This window comes from Nicotiana attenuata, unplaced genomic scaffold, assembly GCF_001879085.1.
Source record: "Nicotiana attenuata strain UT unplaced genomic scaffold, NIATTr2, whole genome shotgun sequence".
Classification (NCBI taxonomy): Eukaryota; Viridiplantae; Streptophyta; class Magnoliopsida; order Solanales; family Solanaceae; genus Nicotiana; species Nicotiana attenuata.
Window position 1 is genome coordinate 137,450 of NW_017672757.1, and position 13,905 is coordinate 151,354.

Here is a 13,905-nt window from a genome sequence, read left to right on the forward strand (position 1 = left end):
TATTCATTGCATTTGGTTTGATAATTTTATTTTCCTTCAATTCAATTATTTGTTGCTCTTAGATCATTGGTGTTAAATTAAATCACGTATCCTTTAAACCTCGTATAAATTCAATAGTTACTCTTTTTAGGGAGAAATTCAAAAATAGCCAGATTTACAAGTGGTCGTTCAAAATAGCCCAGTTTCTAAAGTAATCGAAATTTAGCCACTTTTCATGTAAAGATAAATCTGAGCGAAAACACTGTTCAAAACCCGGAAATACGCCAGTATATTATGCTGGAGTTCCGGCATAAGTATACTTGAACTCCAACATATTATACTGGAGTTCCAGGATAAGTATGCTGGAACTCCAGCATAATATGATGGAGTTCCAGCATAAGTACACTAGAACTCCAGCATAATATACTGGAGTTCCAACAAAGTATACCGGTCCAGTATAATATGCTGGAAGTTCATACACAAGTGCTCGAATCTCCAGTATATTATGCTGGAACTTTCTGTGTGTTGGAGTTCCAGCATAATATGCTGGAAGTTCATACATAGGTGCACCAAACTCCAGTATATTATGCTGGACCGGTCTCTGTTGTAGCAAAATAGTGGCAATTTTTCATTGACTTGGTAAACGCTGGCTATTTTTGAATGACCAGTCCGAAAAGTGGCTAGACCGTGCTATTTTTACCTCTTTTTAAGGATAAACTATAGGTACATGTGTCTATTTAAATTTAAATATAATATTTATGTATTGTTTAAATCAAACCGAGAGCAAAAGCCTTAAAACTTTGAAAAAAGAAAATTCTGAATCTAACGCATCACCTTCCCGGCTTTGGCCTTTGTCAGGTAATAACCTTACGCCATCCCTTTCCTCTGATCTTTCCAGCAATCCTCCCTCCGATCTGGCCTTAATCTGTTTTGTCGCCTGAGCCATAACTGACCTCTCAAATGGCGCGGGCGCTCTTAACTCACAATCTCCCTATCCTAATTTCCTTCATATGTCTGCTATTCATTCATCACGTCATCGTTTCTAATGGAATTTCAGACGTTTCAAATGAAAGCTTCGTTGTTCACCAGTCACCGAATTGCATCAACGACGGGGATCGCAGTACAATGTTTCTCCCTCTTTTTCCTCCTAAAGAAATCTCCCGACCACGCGATGAACAACTCTCCCGTCGACACCTCCAGAAAAGCCCTTCAAGTGCTCGTATGCCTCTCCACGACGATCTCCTCCTTAACGGGTCAGACACTTGTATCCGAATTCCTTAAAATGAATGGATGCCTATGCTTATCTCTCTCTGTTTTAAGTTGATTTTTAAATTGAGAGGATGCAGATATTATACGACTCGTCTTTGGATCGGAACTCCACCCCAGAGTTTTGCTCTTATAGTTGATACTGGCAGTACCGTTACCTATGTCCCTTGCTCTACCTGTGAACAGTGTGGCAACCATCAGGTTCCTTCATTTCTCAGCTACATTCTCTCTTTTAATCATCTAGTTACTAAATTTATTTTACTTCCACAAAAGTATAGTATTAATCTAAAGTATCCAATGTTAGGTTATGAGTCAGGAGAAGCTTCTTTTGGATATAAACCCTCTGCGGAATTCAAGCTTAATATACTATTAACCCTTGTTTCCGTTACCAACTTTAGAGAAAGAGATAATCGAAAAAGAGAAACCCCGAGCCTCAGATATCTTACTATTCCGCTTACAGCACTGGCTACTGAGTAATGAAATAAACAAAGGAAAATTGGTTAGTTTTGCTCTAGGTTTTAGTGTTAATGGAATTTTTGTTCTTTGGGACAGATTTGATTAGTGTTGGACTGTTGGTCTATCAGGGTTTATTGTGGTTTTATTCTTTGTTTACGTTGTGTGTGGGTGGGGCGGGTGGGGTTGTATTGGAGCATTGTATAAGAGAATTAATCTAATTTGCCCCAAAAAAAGAAGAAAAGGAAAATGAAGTAGAAGCAATGTTGAAGTAGGTACACAGATCGATTTTTAAGCTTCACTTTGTTGATGAGATATGCTGCTTTATTGTAAAGAGTTGATTTCTTTCATGATAGTGCTTTGATGTATCTTTCTTATTTTTGCTTGTTATTGTGAAATGTACAGTAACTGGTGCTTGCTTTGTAAATATAGCCACTTGGCACTCGTCACCGTGCTGTTTTTTTTTTCTGGAAAAATGTTGACCTTGCCAGTGAGTTTGCATCAATCTTGTTGATAAATGCTTAATTTGCTACAGAATCGATTGAATATCATTTCTCTCTTTTGATCAATGCACTTCTTTCATTGTTCTTTGAATTAGGATCCTAAGTTTCAGCCAGAAATGTCAAGTACCTATCGACCTGTAAAGTGCAATATTGATTGTACCTGTGACAATGAGAGGGAGCAATGTATTTATGAAAGACAATATGCCGAGATGAGTTCTAGTAGTGGAGTGCTCGGAGAGGACATCGTGTCCTTCGGAAACCAAAGTGAGCTAGCACCCCAACGAGCTGTTTTTGGATGTGAAAATCTGGAAACTGGTGATCTTTACAGCCAACACGCTGATGGTATCATGGGCTTAGGCCGAGGGGATCTAAGTATAGTGGATCAACTTGTTGAGAAACATGTGATTAGTGATTCATTCTCCTTATGTTATGGTGGAATGGATTTCGGTGGTGGTGCCATGGTTCTTGGAGGAATAAAACCCCCTTCTGAAATGGTCTTTACCCATTCAGATCCTGTACGCAGGTATATATTGGATATAATTGTTTTAATGACATGGGAATTTTAGGTGTTATAACAAATACACTCGATAAATCTTATGCATTTACTCTAGTCTCGGATGGCAACAGTCCATATTACAATATTGAGCTGAAGGAGATACATGTTGCTGGGAAGGCCCTGAATCTAAATCCTCAGACTTTTGATGGAAAACATGGGACTGTGCTTGATAGTGGTACTACCTATGCTTACCTTCCAGAAGCTGCATTTGTGGCCTTCAAGAGTGCTGTAAGATGTTTTCTAGATTATGCACTATCATATTTATCATTTTTTAATGCACTCTGCCAGAGACAAGTACTGGGGAAAATTGCGTGCTTGTGACTAGAAGAATGGAATCTGTGAAAGCTGAACTTCATCTGGATGATGTGTTTGTGGTTAATGTCTTTTTGTTGCATGTTACCATTTAAGTCACCTTTTCTTGCATAACGATTTACACCACATGTTGGTGGAACAAACAACTGCATAATTATGGTAACAGGCTCGACATAGTTGGCGAATGCCTGCTAATATGTGGGATTTGAAGTAAAAGTAAAACCTGTTAATTACACTCAGTTATTACGCTAAGGCTTCAATGCTTACTACATAAATTTGAAGGAGAAACAAAGAATCCAGGTGGTTTGTGATCCTATAATTCCGAAACTCACTGAACCGTTTTCCTTGTGCTGCAGCATCTTAAAGGTGTTAATTTACGTTTGTTAACTACTTATATAGTTGTTTTTTCCTTTTAATATGCAATTTTTTCTTCCAATTATGTCACTAAAAAAGAACTTTTGAAAGTTTTTTTTTAAAATATATACTAGAAAGCTTCTGCAAATCTTTGATGTTTTTAGCTTCTTATCATTCATTTTTGGATATGTTTATTTGTGTAAAGGAATAAGTTGATTATGGGGCCAAAAGAAGTGGATTGATGGATTGTGTATTACTAACAATATTCTACCAATGGGTGGTGGATGCTTTGTAGAATTTTCTTATTAAGACAATTTTCTTTTTCTTTCTTGAGTCAACTCCTGAAAATTTTATTTCAGGTCATGAAAGAACTTCATTCTCTAAGAGAGATCGAAGGGCCTGACCCGAATTATAAAGATATATGCTTTTCTGGTGCTGGAAGGTAATAAATTAACTACAGAAATGTTAGATCATTAACTTTTTCTTTCCTTTATTTTTGGTGTTGTTTCTTGTATTGAATGTCTTGTATATTGCAGTGACATCTCAGAGCTCTCAAAATCATTTCCTCCTATCGACATGGTATTTAGCAATGGAAAGAAACTATCTCTCACTCCTGAAAACTACTTATTCAGGGTAGGCATCTTAATCCACATGGTTTTTATCTTACTACCTTGCCTTTAGAATCTGTATCTCCTTTTGGCTTCATCTCTCCTAGTGGCTACATTTTTTGTTTTTGTTTTGATAAGTGGCTCCATTTTCTCTCTGTGTTTCTATATTGACTAATTCTGCCCTTTTGCTTACTGTAACTGATTGCTATAAAGCACTCAAAGGTGCGTGGGGCTTACTGCTTGGGAATTTTTCAGAATGGGAAGGATCCAACTACTCTTCTTGGAGGTATTTGTCATATATGTATCTTTTAGCATCTTGGGAAAGTTCATCTACCAAATTCTTCAGTTGTATAAGCTGTAACATGCATACCTTTTGCTTTTAATTGCAACAGGAATTGTTGTCCGCAACACTCTTGTAACCTACGATCGTGAAAATGAAAGGATTGGTTTTTGGAAAACTAATTGTTCTGAGTTATGGGACCGACTAAATTTATCTCCTTCACCCCCACCATTGCCCTCAGTCTTGGACAACACAAACTCCAGTGCAAATTTGACTCCAGCACTGGCACCTAGTTTACCTCCGGAGCATTATGCACCTGGTATGAAGAAAGTGTTCTCCTATCTTTTTGTCACCAATAATATGCCTTTCAGTCATGCTTTTATCCAGTTTTGTAGTGGAACTGGTTTTATTTCAATTATTCTACCGGAAGGGGGGAGCCTTGGAGCAACGGTAAAGTTGTCTCCGTCTGGCCTACATGTCATGGGTTCGAGAAGTGGAAGCACCCACTATTGCTTGCATATGGGTAGACTGTCTACATCATACTCACACCCCTTGGGGTACGGCCCTTCCCAGAACCGCGTAAATCCGAGATGCTTTGTGCATTGGGCTGCCCATTATAATTCCGCCAGACTGTTTTGCATCATTTCCCCCTAATATTTTTAATCCATTTTGGTTTCTGATTTGCTATGTTGGTTTTTTGCTATATCGCCTAAGATTAGGTTAACTTTGATGATTTCACATCCTCTCTTTGATTTAGGTCCATGAATGTTCCTGTGTCTACAAATGTCAGCTTTCAAAATGACATTTGAGCTTGCGTTTTGTATTGTTTCATCAAGTCTTGTATTCATCTATCTCCTTAGCATTCCAGAGTTCCTGAGAAGCACCCGCTAGTAAAGATGTATTCTGATGTCATGACATTTTTAACCTTGTTGGAGTTTGGACCCAAACAAACTTTTTTTTACTGAAGGAAACTATAATTTTAAGGAGTATAACAGTTACTGTATATAGAACATGGTGAGTAGCTCCACTCTTGAGATGCCTTCTCTTCACTGAAGCAATTTCTAGAAAACCTCCGTGCTTGTCACAGATTTGTTGGTGTAGATTTGTCCTCCAGAGATGCAGATGGGTCCAGCGAATTTTTCACTATAATTTTTCTTTTTTTCTCACCACCTGTCCAGCATAGTGCTGTCAAAAGTGACAAGCTTAGAAAAAAACCATGTGCTTGGTGGGGCTTTAACTGCAACATGCTATAAAAATGTGCACTATAAATGTAATTTAAATAAATAACCATAAACACAAAATAGCAATTGTTGGAAAAATTGCAATTTACTGAAATACACGAGGTGTCAATCAAGTTCAGATCATATTGTAAGTCTTGATTCAAGGTGCATTTTTAAATTAGTAATTTGGATCAATGATTAGTTTTCTTAGACTATAACTTTCAATATTCATACTCGTAAGAACTGATATACTCATATATAATATAACGTTTTTCTTATAATAACTAATAAATGCTTTCCTAACTATATTTATTTTTGTGCTATCCTATTAACAACAGAGCCTGTGGATGTTAGGCACCCACTTTAAGGCCTTTTTCCTCGCACTGAAGCCCTACTTTTAAGGTTTAATGTCACGATCCAAAATCCCACCTTAAGGATCGTGATTGTACCTAGTCTCTAAAACTAGGTAAGCCGATCACTTACAACAGTTAAACCATTAAAACATGATATTATGAAGCAGAGTTTAATATAAATGCGAAAATAAAGGTGATACAAGCCAACACAGTGTTAATCACAACAAATCACCAAGGCTAGGTAATACAGAGTCACGAACTCTAACTAAATACTTCGAAATATTTCAAAACAAAGATACAATACTGTTCTGGCAGATTATTGACAGTATAAAGATAAGAAAAAGACTACAAGAGACTTCGACGATCAAGCAGCTCTACCTTGAATACTCGCGATCAAGAAGCTAACTCTGCCCGGGTCCGCTGCCTCCAACACCTTGATCTGCACAAAATGTGCAGAAGTGTAGTATGAATACACCATGGTTGGTACCCAGTAAGTATCAAGACTAACCTCGGTGGAGTAGTGACGAGGTTCAAGTCGAGACACTCACTAGTCAAATAACCTGTGAAAAATATCAAAAATCGGCAAAGGAATAATAACAGAAAGTAATAACTGTAATCTCTTCAAATTAAACGATACCTATTTAGAATAACTAAGGGTCCAGTTCCGACAATAAGCCATTAAATAGAATCACACACACCCGGCACCTCGTGCCCACATTAACAATCACCCTCGCACGGCAAAGACCTCGTGCTACAACATAAGACATACCTCGCACGGCGAAGAACTTGTGCCACAATATAAGTCACAACCGCATGGATAACTCACGTGCTGCACGGAAAACTCACGTGCCAATATCACAATCCGCCTAGCGTGGTCACAGGCTCAATATCACAATTCGCCCGGCGTGGTCACATGCTCAATATCACAATCCACTCGGTGTGGTCACATGCTCAATATCACAATCCGGCCGGCATGGTCACGGGCTACCAATCCAAACGATATCGCAGAGAAAGCAGATATACAAGAATACATGTACATGATCAATGGACATCAAGTTTTATACTCCTGGACTCATACTAATGACATGTTATGGTGTATGCATGTGCAAATGTACTATCACTTCTTAAATCATCAAGTAATATCAGAGACACCAAGTGGCACATTGGGAACAACACAACAAATCACGTAATATGTATGACACACACAAGGAAGTCAAAGGCAACAACCAGAATACTCCTCTTTCATCAACAACATGCCCCCAAGCCATCACATAACATCCCCTTATTGCCACCCTTATCTCACCGCGTTGACAATATCATAATAGCCACCCGTATCTCTCCGCCCAGACAATATATCAATAGCTACCCGTATCGCTCCACCCTGACAATAACACAATAGCCTCCCGTATCACTCCGCCTAGGCAGTATATCAATAGCCACCCATGTCACTGCGCCCAGACAATATATCAATAGCCACCCGTATCGCTACGCACAATCAACAACAGTGAAATGCCATCGTTATGCTCCGCATAACAACAATCAATCCACACAACATGTCCACATATGCCACAATATCACAGGATAGTAGTATCAGAGATTTATCACGATACAAGCTCACCACTCATCAGCAAAGTGCACAAGGACATATCATTAATATAGAAGTGCGGAGGGGTATTCAACATTTAAGCATGAAAGCTACTCAAATTAGCAAGAATCTCACAAACTCTCAACTTGGCCAAATAAGAAATTAAGATCCTAAAACATGATTTGTATCATAATATAAACTCAAGTAAACAACCAAAGTGAAACCGCGTAAAACAAAGACTTCTCAATAAAGACAAAGCGATAAAAGCCTCCTCGGGTCGAATCCGGGCATAACCAACACATACGCCCGTGTACACATTCTTCACCTTATGCACACGTCGTTCACAAGGTACAAGTAATGCAATTAAACCAAATCCTACGAGGAAGTTCCCCCCCTCCCCCCCCCCCCCCTCCCCCAAGCAAGATACTTACCTCGAATAAGCTAAATCAATCCACTAATAAGCCCTTCTCGCGTGAATCAACCTCGGACGGCTCAAATCTATCCAAAATAACTTAATGTCATAAATAAAAGCCATAGGAAACGATTCCGAATAATAAAGCTTCTATCTTGAACAAGAATCAAAAAGTCAACCCAAAAAGTCAACCCCGGGCCCGCACCTCGGAAACCGACAAAACTCACATATTCCGAAAACCCTTCAAATACGAGTCCAACCATACCAAAATCATTCAATTCTGGCCTCAAATCGGCCTTCAAGTCATCAATTTATGTTTTAGAAAAGTTCTTGCTCAGATCTCCAATTTCTCCCATTCAAATCATCAATCAAACACTAAAATCGAGGTTGGAATCATGAGAATAAACAAATCCGAGTAAAAAATACTTACCCCAATCCAAATCGTGAAAATTCCCCCAAAATCGCCCAAATCCGAGCTCTATAACTCAAAATGTGATAAAATAACCAAAACCTTCGAAATATAGTACTTATAGATCTGCTCCAGGTAAACCCTTCTCAATCGCAGGACCAGCTTCGCGATCGCGAAGCACAAACTTCACTGACCACAGAAATACCCTTCACGTTCACGGTACATACCTCGCGAACGCGATGCATAGCTGATCCAGACCTACGCGAACGCGGCGTAGACCACGTGAACGCGAAGACAATACCATCAGCTCCCAGTTCTTCATCGCGAACGCGTCATAGCCATCGCGAACGCATTGACCAAGCCCCACAGAGCTACGCGAATGCGACCCTCCAGTCGCGAATAAGAGGAAAAGCACTCAGCTCCAATCATACACTACGCGATCGCGGTCAGCCCCTCACGATCGCTAAGGACATCAGCAACAACAAAAACCAGCAACACAACATGAAGGAAAATGGTCCGAAATCACCCCTAAAATTATCCGAGCCCCTCGGGGCCCCGTTCGAACATACCAACAAGTCCCAAAACATAGCACGGACCTACTCGAGGTCCCAAATCACACCAAACAACATCAAAACTATGAATCGCACCTCAAATTCAAGCCTAATGAACTAATGAACTTTCAACTTCCAAAACTCATGCCGAACAATACCAAATCAACTCAAAATGATCTCAAATTTTGCATGCAAGTCCCAAATGACACAAACGGACCTATACTAACTCTCAGAACCGCAATCCGAACCCGATATTAACAAAGTCAACTCTCGGTCAAACCTATCAACCTTCCAAACCTTCAACTATCCAACTTTCGCCAGTTCAAGCCAAAATAACCTAGGAGACTCCAAATCCACATCTGGACACACGCCTAAGTCCAAAATCACCATCCGGACCTAACAGAACCATCCAAACTCTGATCCGAGATCAAATACGCAAAAGTCAAACTTGGTCAACTCTTCCAACTTAAAGCTTCTAAAATAAGAATCATTCTTCCAAATCAATCCCAAAACACTCGAAAACCGAAACCGACCATACACGCAAGTCGTAATACATCATATGAAGCTACTCGCGGCCTCGAGCCACCAAACAGAAATGCAAATGATCAAAAGGACCGATCGGGTCGTTACATTTATGTATGCTTCAAACGAGCATTCAATGAGACTGTTTAGTAGAAGGAGAAACTCTACTAGCCACTTGTAGCCACCTCCAGGGACCCTCTCTGTCTCGGCCATGGATTACTTTGAGTAGTAGGGCTTCTCCAAGCGGAAACATTCCACGCATGCTGTGACCCTCCATGTCTTCTCTGCTCATCTTTGCTACTTTTTCTGGCGGTCCAACTGGTTGATCAATTCTACTAACACCATCCGAATGAGCCCTCAGGAATTCATCTCCCTACTTCTTTGCCAGATACAAGGAAGGCGTTGGCCTCATAGGGTTGGCCTTGGCATAACCCTCTGATAATTTGACACGTTGCTTTAATTTGGTAACAATTTACAATTTTGGGGGTACTGCACTTGATTCCATTGAGTTACACCGTTTCTCATATTTAGGAATGGTCCTGTGCAAGATTGAATGAACTCAGTTTTTCCCTGTGTTGATATTTATGATTGTTATTATTATTTCATCTTTGACCTGAATTGGCAGGGAAAATCAAAATTGGACTTGTATCATTTGATATGTCACTGAGTGTTGATTACTCAGAATTGAAGCCTCGCGTTCCAGAGCTTGCCCATTTTATTGCGCAAGAGTTGGAGGTTAACGTCTCACAGGTAGTTTTTGCATGACCCAAAGTTGTGTCAGTCTGATGTAATCTAAAACTGTATATCCCATTTTCTTTAAGTTACTTAACTGTATTTTAATTTTGTTCAATATGATATGTCACTTATTGGAAGATACCTTGCAGGTTCACTTAATGAACTTTTCGGCAGAAGGAAATGATTCCCTCATTAGATGGGCCATCTTTCCTGCAGGATCTGCAAACTACATGCCAAATGCCACTGCAACAGTAACTCTAAACCTCTAGAATATGTGAGGACTATTTCTTGATTGAAGAACCCTTTATTCATCATTTATCTATTTGCAGGAAATAATAAACCGGTTGGCTGAGAATCGTTTTCATCTTCCTGATACATTCGGAAGTTATAAATTAGTCAAATGGGACATTGAACCCCCACCAAAGAGGTATAAAAGCAATCTCCATATTTTGCATGTTCATAAATATTGCAGAACTTATGCTGTACAAACTTTTAGCATCATAGCATTACTTATAAAATTATCCTGATTTGTCAAAAAAATGTGCCTTTTCTTTTCATAATGCAAAATAAATCTCCGCATTGCATTTCAGATGGGAAAAACTTGACATGCATCTTTTCATCTTGCCTTAAACACATATCTGCAAGTTACATTCCTAAATTAGGAAACGTGAATGAGTCTACATTGCATGGCACCAGTTCAACTGCATATTCCAAGGATAATGATGAATAGGTGACGACTTTCGTCTCCATTTTTCATTGTTTCAATTTTTCCCATGTTCTTACTTGGATGGGTGGATATACTGGCGGAGCCAGGAATTTTTTATAAGGGATTCAAAAAATACTAGAATTTCATAATTGAGATTTGAACTTGTGACTTGAAAGCAACTTTTGAACCCTCTTTGCGTCTACTAAATTTTTTTCCCTATGGCAAGGAGATTCAATTGCTTATATGTAACCAAAAAACTTCATTTTTAACCTGTTCGCATACTATAATTTGAAATGTTTTTGGTCAAAGTTTAATGTGTTGCATCTCAAAATCTAAATAGCAAAATATTGCCTTAATTAACTCTAATGTAAAGAGATTGGATAACACACCACAACAATACTTTTGATAAGTGAATATTACTTTTTTTTTTTTTTTAACAATTAGTTGAGATATTCTCTTTAGTATGTGGTTATATCATAAATTCTTTGCTAATACTTCATATGATAGAAGTTGTTGATATTTCTTTTTTGGTGTGGTAACTATCAAGTTGTTGGTTTGATATGGTTTCATTGCAACGATTTAGGATACGATGGCAGCAAAATTACCTTGTTGTAGTGGTAGCACTACTAGTTGTCCTGATAATTGGATTATCAGCTTCTCTGGGATGGTTAATTTGGAGACGAAGGCAAGAAATCCCATATAATCCTGTTGGAAGCGTTGAAACACATGAAAAAGAACTCCAGCCGCTAAATTAAAGCCCCACAATATACATCACTTTTGACATGGAAGTGCTAATTTTTCTTTTGTAAATCCTAGCTAATTTTGTCTAGTTAAAGGAAAATATACCCGGTTACAAATATGTAGTGTCCTGGCATTAGACTTGGGAGAGGAAGATTAAAATGAACTGTGCGCTCTCTCATGTAATGACTACTTTTTTTCTAACTCTTATTTTCTCTCTTAACGCTGTCATATTCTTTGTTCTTGATGCTCAAATATAAATCGCTCTCCTCTACATTTCAAGAATGTGGATGGAGTTCGGAGCGACTTTCGAGATGTGATCCATGCATTTGGAGGTAATTAGTTTTCTTTCTTTTTGCTTAATCGCTAGGAATCCCCAAAGTTTCAATTGTCCATAGCGTGATCAATTTCCCGGATTCCGCTATTTCTGATATGAAGGGGAAATTTTTTAAACCAAGTTACAGGAATTCATATGAATACCGTGGTCCAGCATGTAATAACATCAAATAAATAAGTATATAAACAAATAATCTTCTATATATTATTAAAATGAGAGAAAAAAGCCCCCATATTAAGTCAAGTGGTAGGCTCATAATAGGCCACTTAGCAATTTAGGACAAAATTAGTTAGATTAGGTAATATTTATTATTATTATTATTTGGTAATTCACAAATATTATTAATTACCAAAGTAGCAAATACAGCATATAGAGGCCAACTCAGCCTGTATACAAGTCAAAACCTCGAGAGACTAGTTTACATGTCAAAACATTTTTACCATTACTACCTACAGAAGCTTATTTTGTAGAGAACTAATTTGAGTTTGCCAACAACTCGTACATTGCAAAGATAGGCTACCTCTCTAATGATGCTCTGCCTGTCCCTGAGTATCTTATTGAATACTTTTTGATTTCTTTCATTCCATATACTAGACAATACTTCAGTAAAAAGCCAATTGCATAAGCTGACCTTCAACAGACTTCTTCTTAGCTTTCTCCACAAACCAGGAAACTAGCTCTTTAGCTGGACCTGCATTTGTAACCGGTCGAACACATAATTAGTTTCTTTTTTAATTTAATTTTTTTAAAAAAATTATGCATAATGTATTGTTAATAATTAGTTACTATCTTTGAATTTGAATTTAAATATACTTAACTATTTTTTTTATAAAAATAATAATTTTATATATTAAAATTTATTTATTCTAAAATCTATTCTATTTTAAATTGGGAAGTTGCCAACATGATAGGATAGTATTTCGATTATATTAAAATTCAAAATAGAAAACTGAATATAATATTAGAGTATAAAAAAAAATACAAAGATGAAAATAGTGATAATACGAGGATATTTCAGCTTTTAATTAATTTAAAAAATAAAATAAATTAAGTAAATAAGACATAAAGATATTATTGACAAGTTTAGAAAAATAAAAATTCGAACAATAAAAAAAAATAAAGCTCCAACAAAGTTGGAGTTTTAAAATGTTGGAGTTTTAAAATTATTTTAAAATAAAAAAATAAAAAATGCCAATTCAAATTGAGAGTAGTTTCTTCCTAATATGGTAATGTATATATATAAAACCTAGCAATTCAAATTGCCATTTTTGTATTATACAAAATAATAATTTGAATTCAAATTTAAAGATAAAAATATTATTTCGAATTTACAGATTAAGTTGAGATAAAAGAAAAGATCATTTGCTTATGGCACATACTGCAAAAATAGCAGTGATTAAAAATATTAGTAGATATATGACAAAATAATAAAATACTTATCTGTTTATATTTTTGAAAAAATCAAAAATTACAATTTGATTTAAATATGATAGTATTTTGATTAAATGTAAAATTTAAAATTAAGAAAATTAATTGTGGTATTATAGTAGAAAAAATGTAAAAAGATGAAAATAGAGATAATACGAGGATATTTTAACTCTAAATTAATTTATAAAATAAAATAAGTAAATAGTACACAAATATATTATTGATAAATTTTGAAAATTGAAGAATTGTGAACAATAAAATGAAATTAAGCTCAAACAAAGTTGAAATTTTAAAATTATTTTAAAATAGAAAACAAAAATAAAAAATAAAAACTGCCAATTCAAATTGGGGAATAATTTCTTCCTAATATGGTTTTCTATATTTACAAAAATTTGTCAATTCAAACTGCCAATATTTTTTTTATAAAGAAAATAATTTGAATTTGAATTTAAAGATAAAAATAATATTTTGAATGCACAGATAAAAATATTTGAGTTGAGATAAAAGAAAATGTTCATTTTCTTATGGTAGATAATTCAAAAATAGCAATTATTAAGAATATCAGTAGATTTATGAAAAAAATAGTAAAATTACTTAT

The 13,905-nt window shown here is 36.5% G+C and overlaps 1 protein-coding gene across 2 annotated transcripts; it reads left to right on the forward strand.

The window, feature by feature from the left end:
- The first annotated feature begins 769 nt into the window (after nt 1-769).
- Nucleotides 770-11,857, forward strand: LOC109214394 (aspartic proteinase-like protein 2). 2 transcript variants are annotated; one of them, XM_019378310.1, is made up of 13 exons: nt 770-837; nt 1,037-1,232; nt 1,326-1,446; nt 2,297-2,724; nt 2,829-2,985; nt 3,783-3,865; nt 3,960-4,056; nt 4,245-4,317; nt 4,424-4,630; nt 9,989-10,113; nt 10,248-10,349; nt 10,428-10,525; nt 11,388-11,857. In XM_019378310.1, the coding sequence occupies exons 2-13, from the start codon at nt 1,105-1,107 to the stop codon at nt 11,557-11,559; spliced, it is 1,791 nt and encodes a 596-aa protein (XP_019233855.1). In that variant the 5' UTR covers nt 770-837; nt 1,037-1,104; the 3' UTR covers nt 11,560-11,857. The 2 variants fall into 2 exon arrangements, with proteins under 2 accessions (XP_019233855.1, XP_019233853.1); XM_019378308.1 differs by having other exon boundaries at nt 775-1,232.
- Nucleotides 11,858-13,905: the final 2,048 nt, after the last annotated feature.

Excerpts from the sequence above, each read along its gene's own strand:
- LOC109214394 (XM_019378308.1), top strand. The coding sequence starts at position 940 with ATGGCGCGGGCGCTCTTAACTCACAATCTCCCTATCCTAATTTCCTTC. Across the intron at positions 2,725-2,828 it reads CATTCAGATCCTGTACGCAG|TCCATATTACAATATTGAGC; the intron begins GTATATATTGGA and ends GGATGGCAACAG. Across the intron at positions 4,631-9,988 it reads TCCGGAGCATTATGCACCTG|GGAAAATCAAAATTGGACTT; the intron begins GTATGAAGAAAG and ends CTGAATTGGCAG.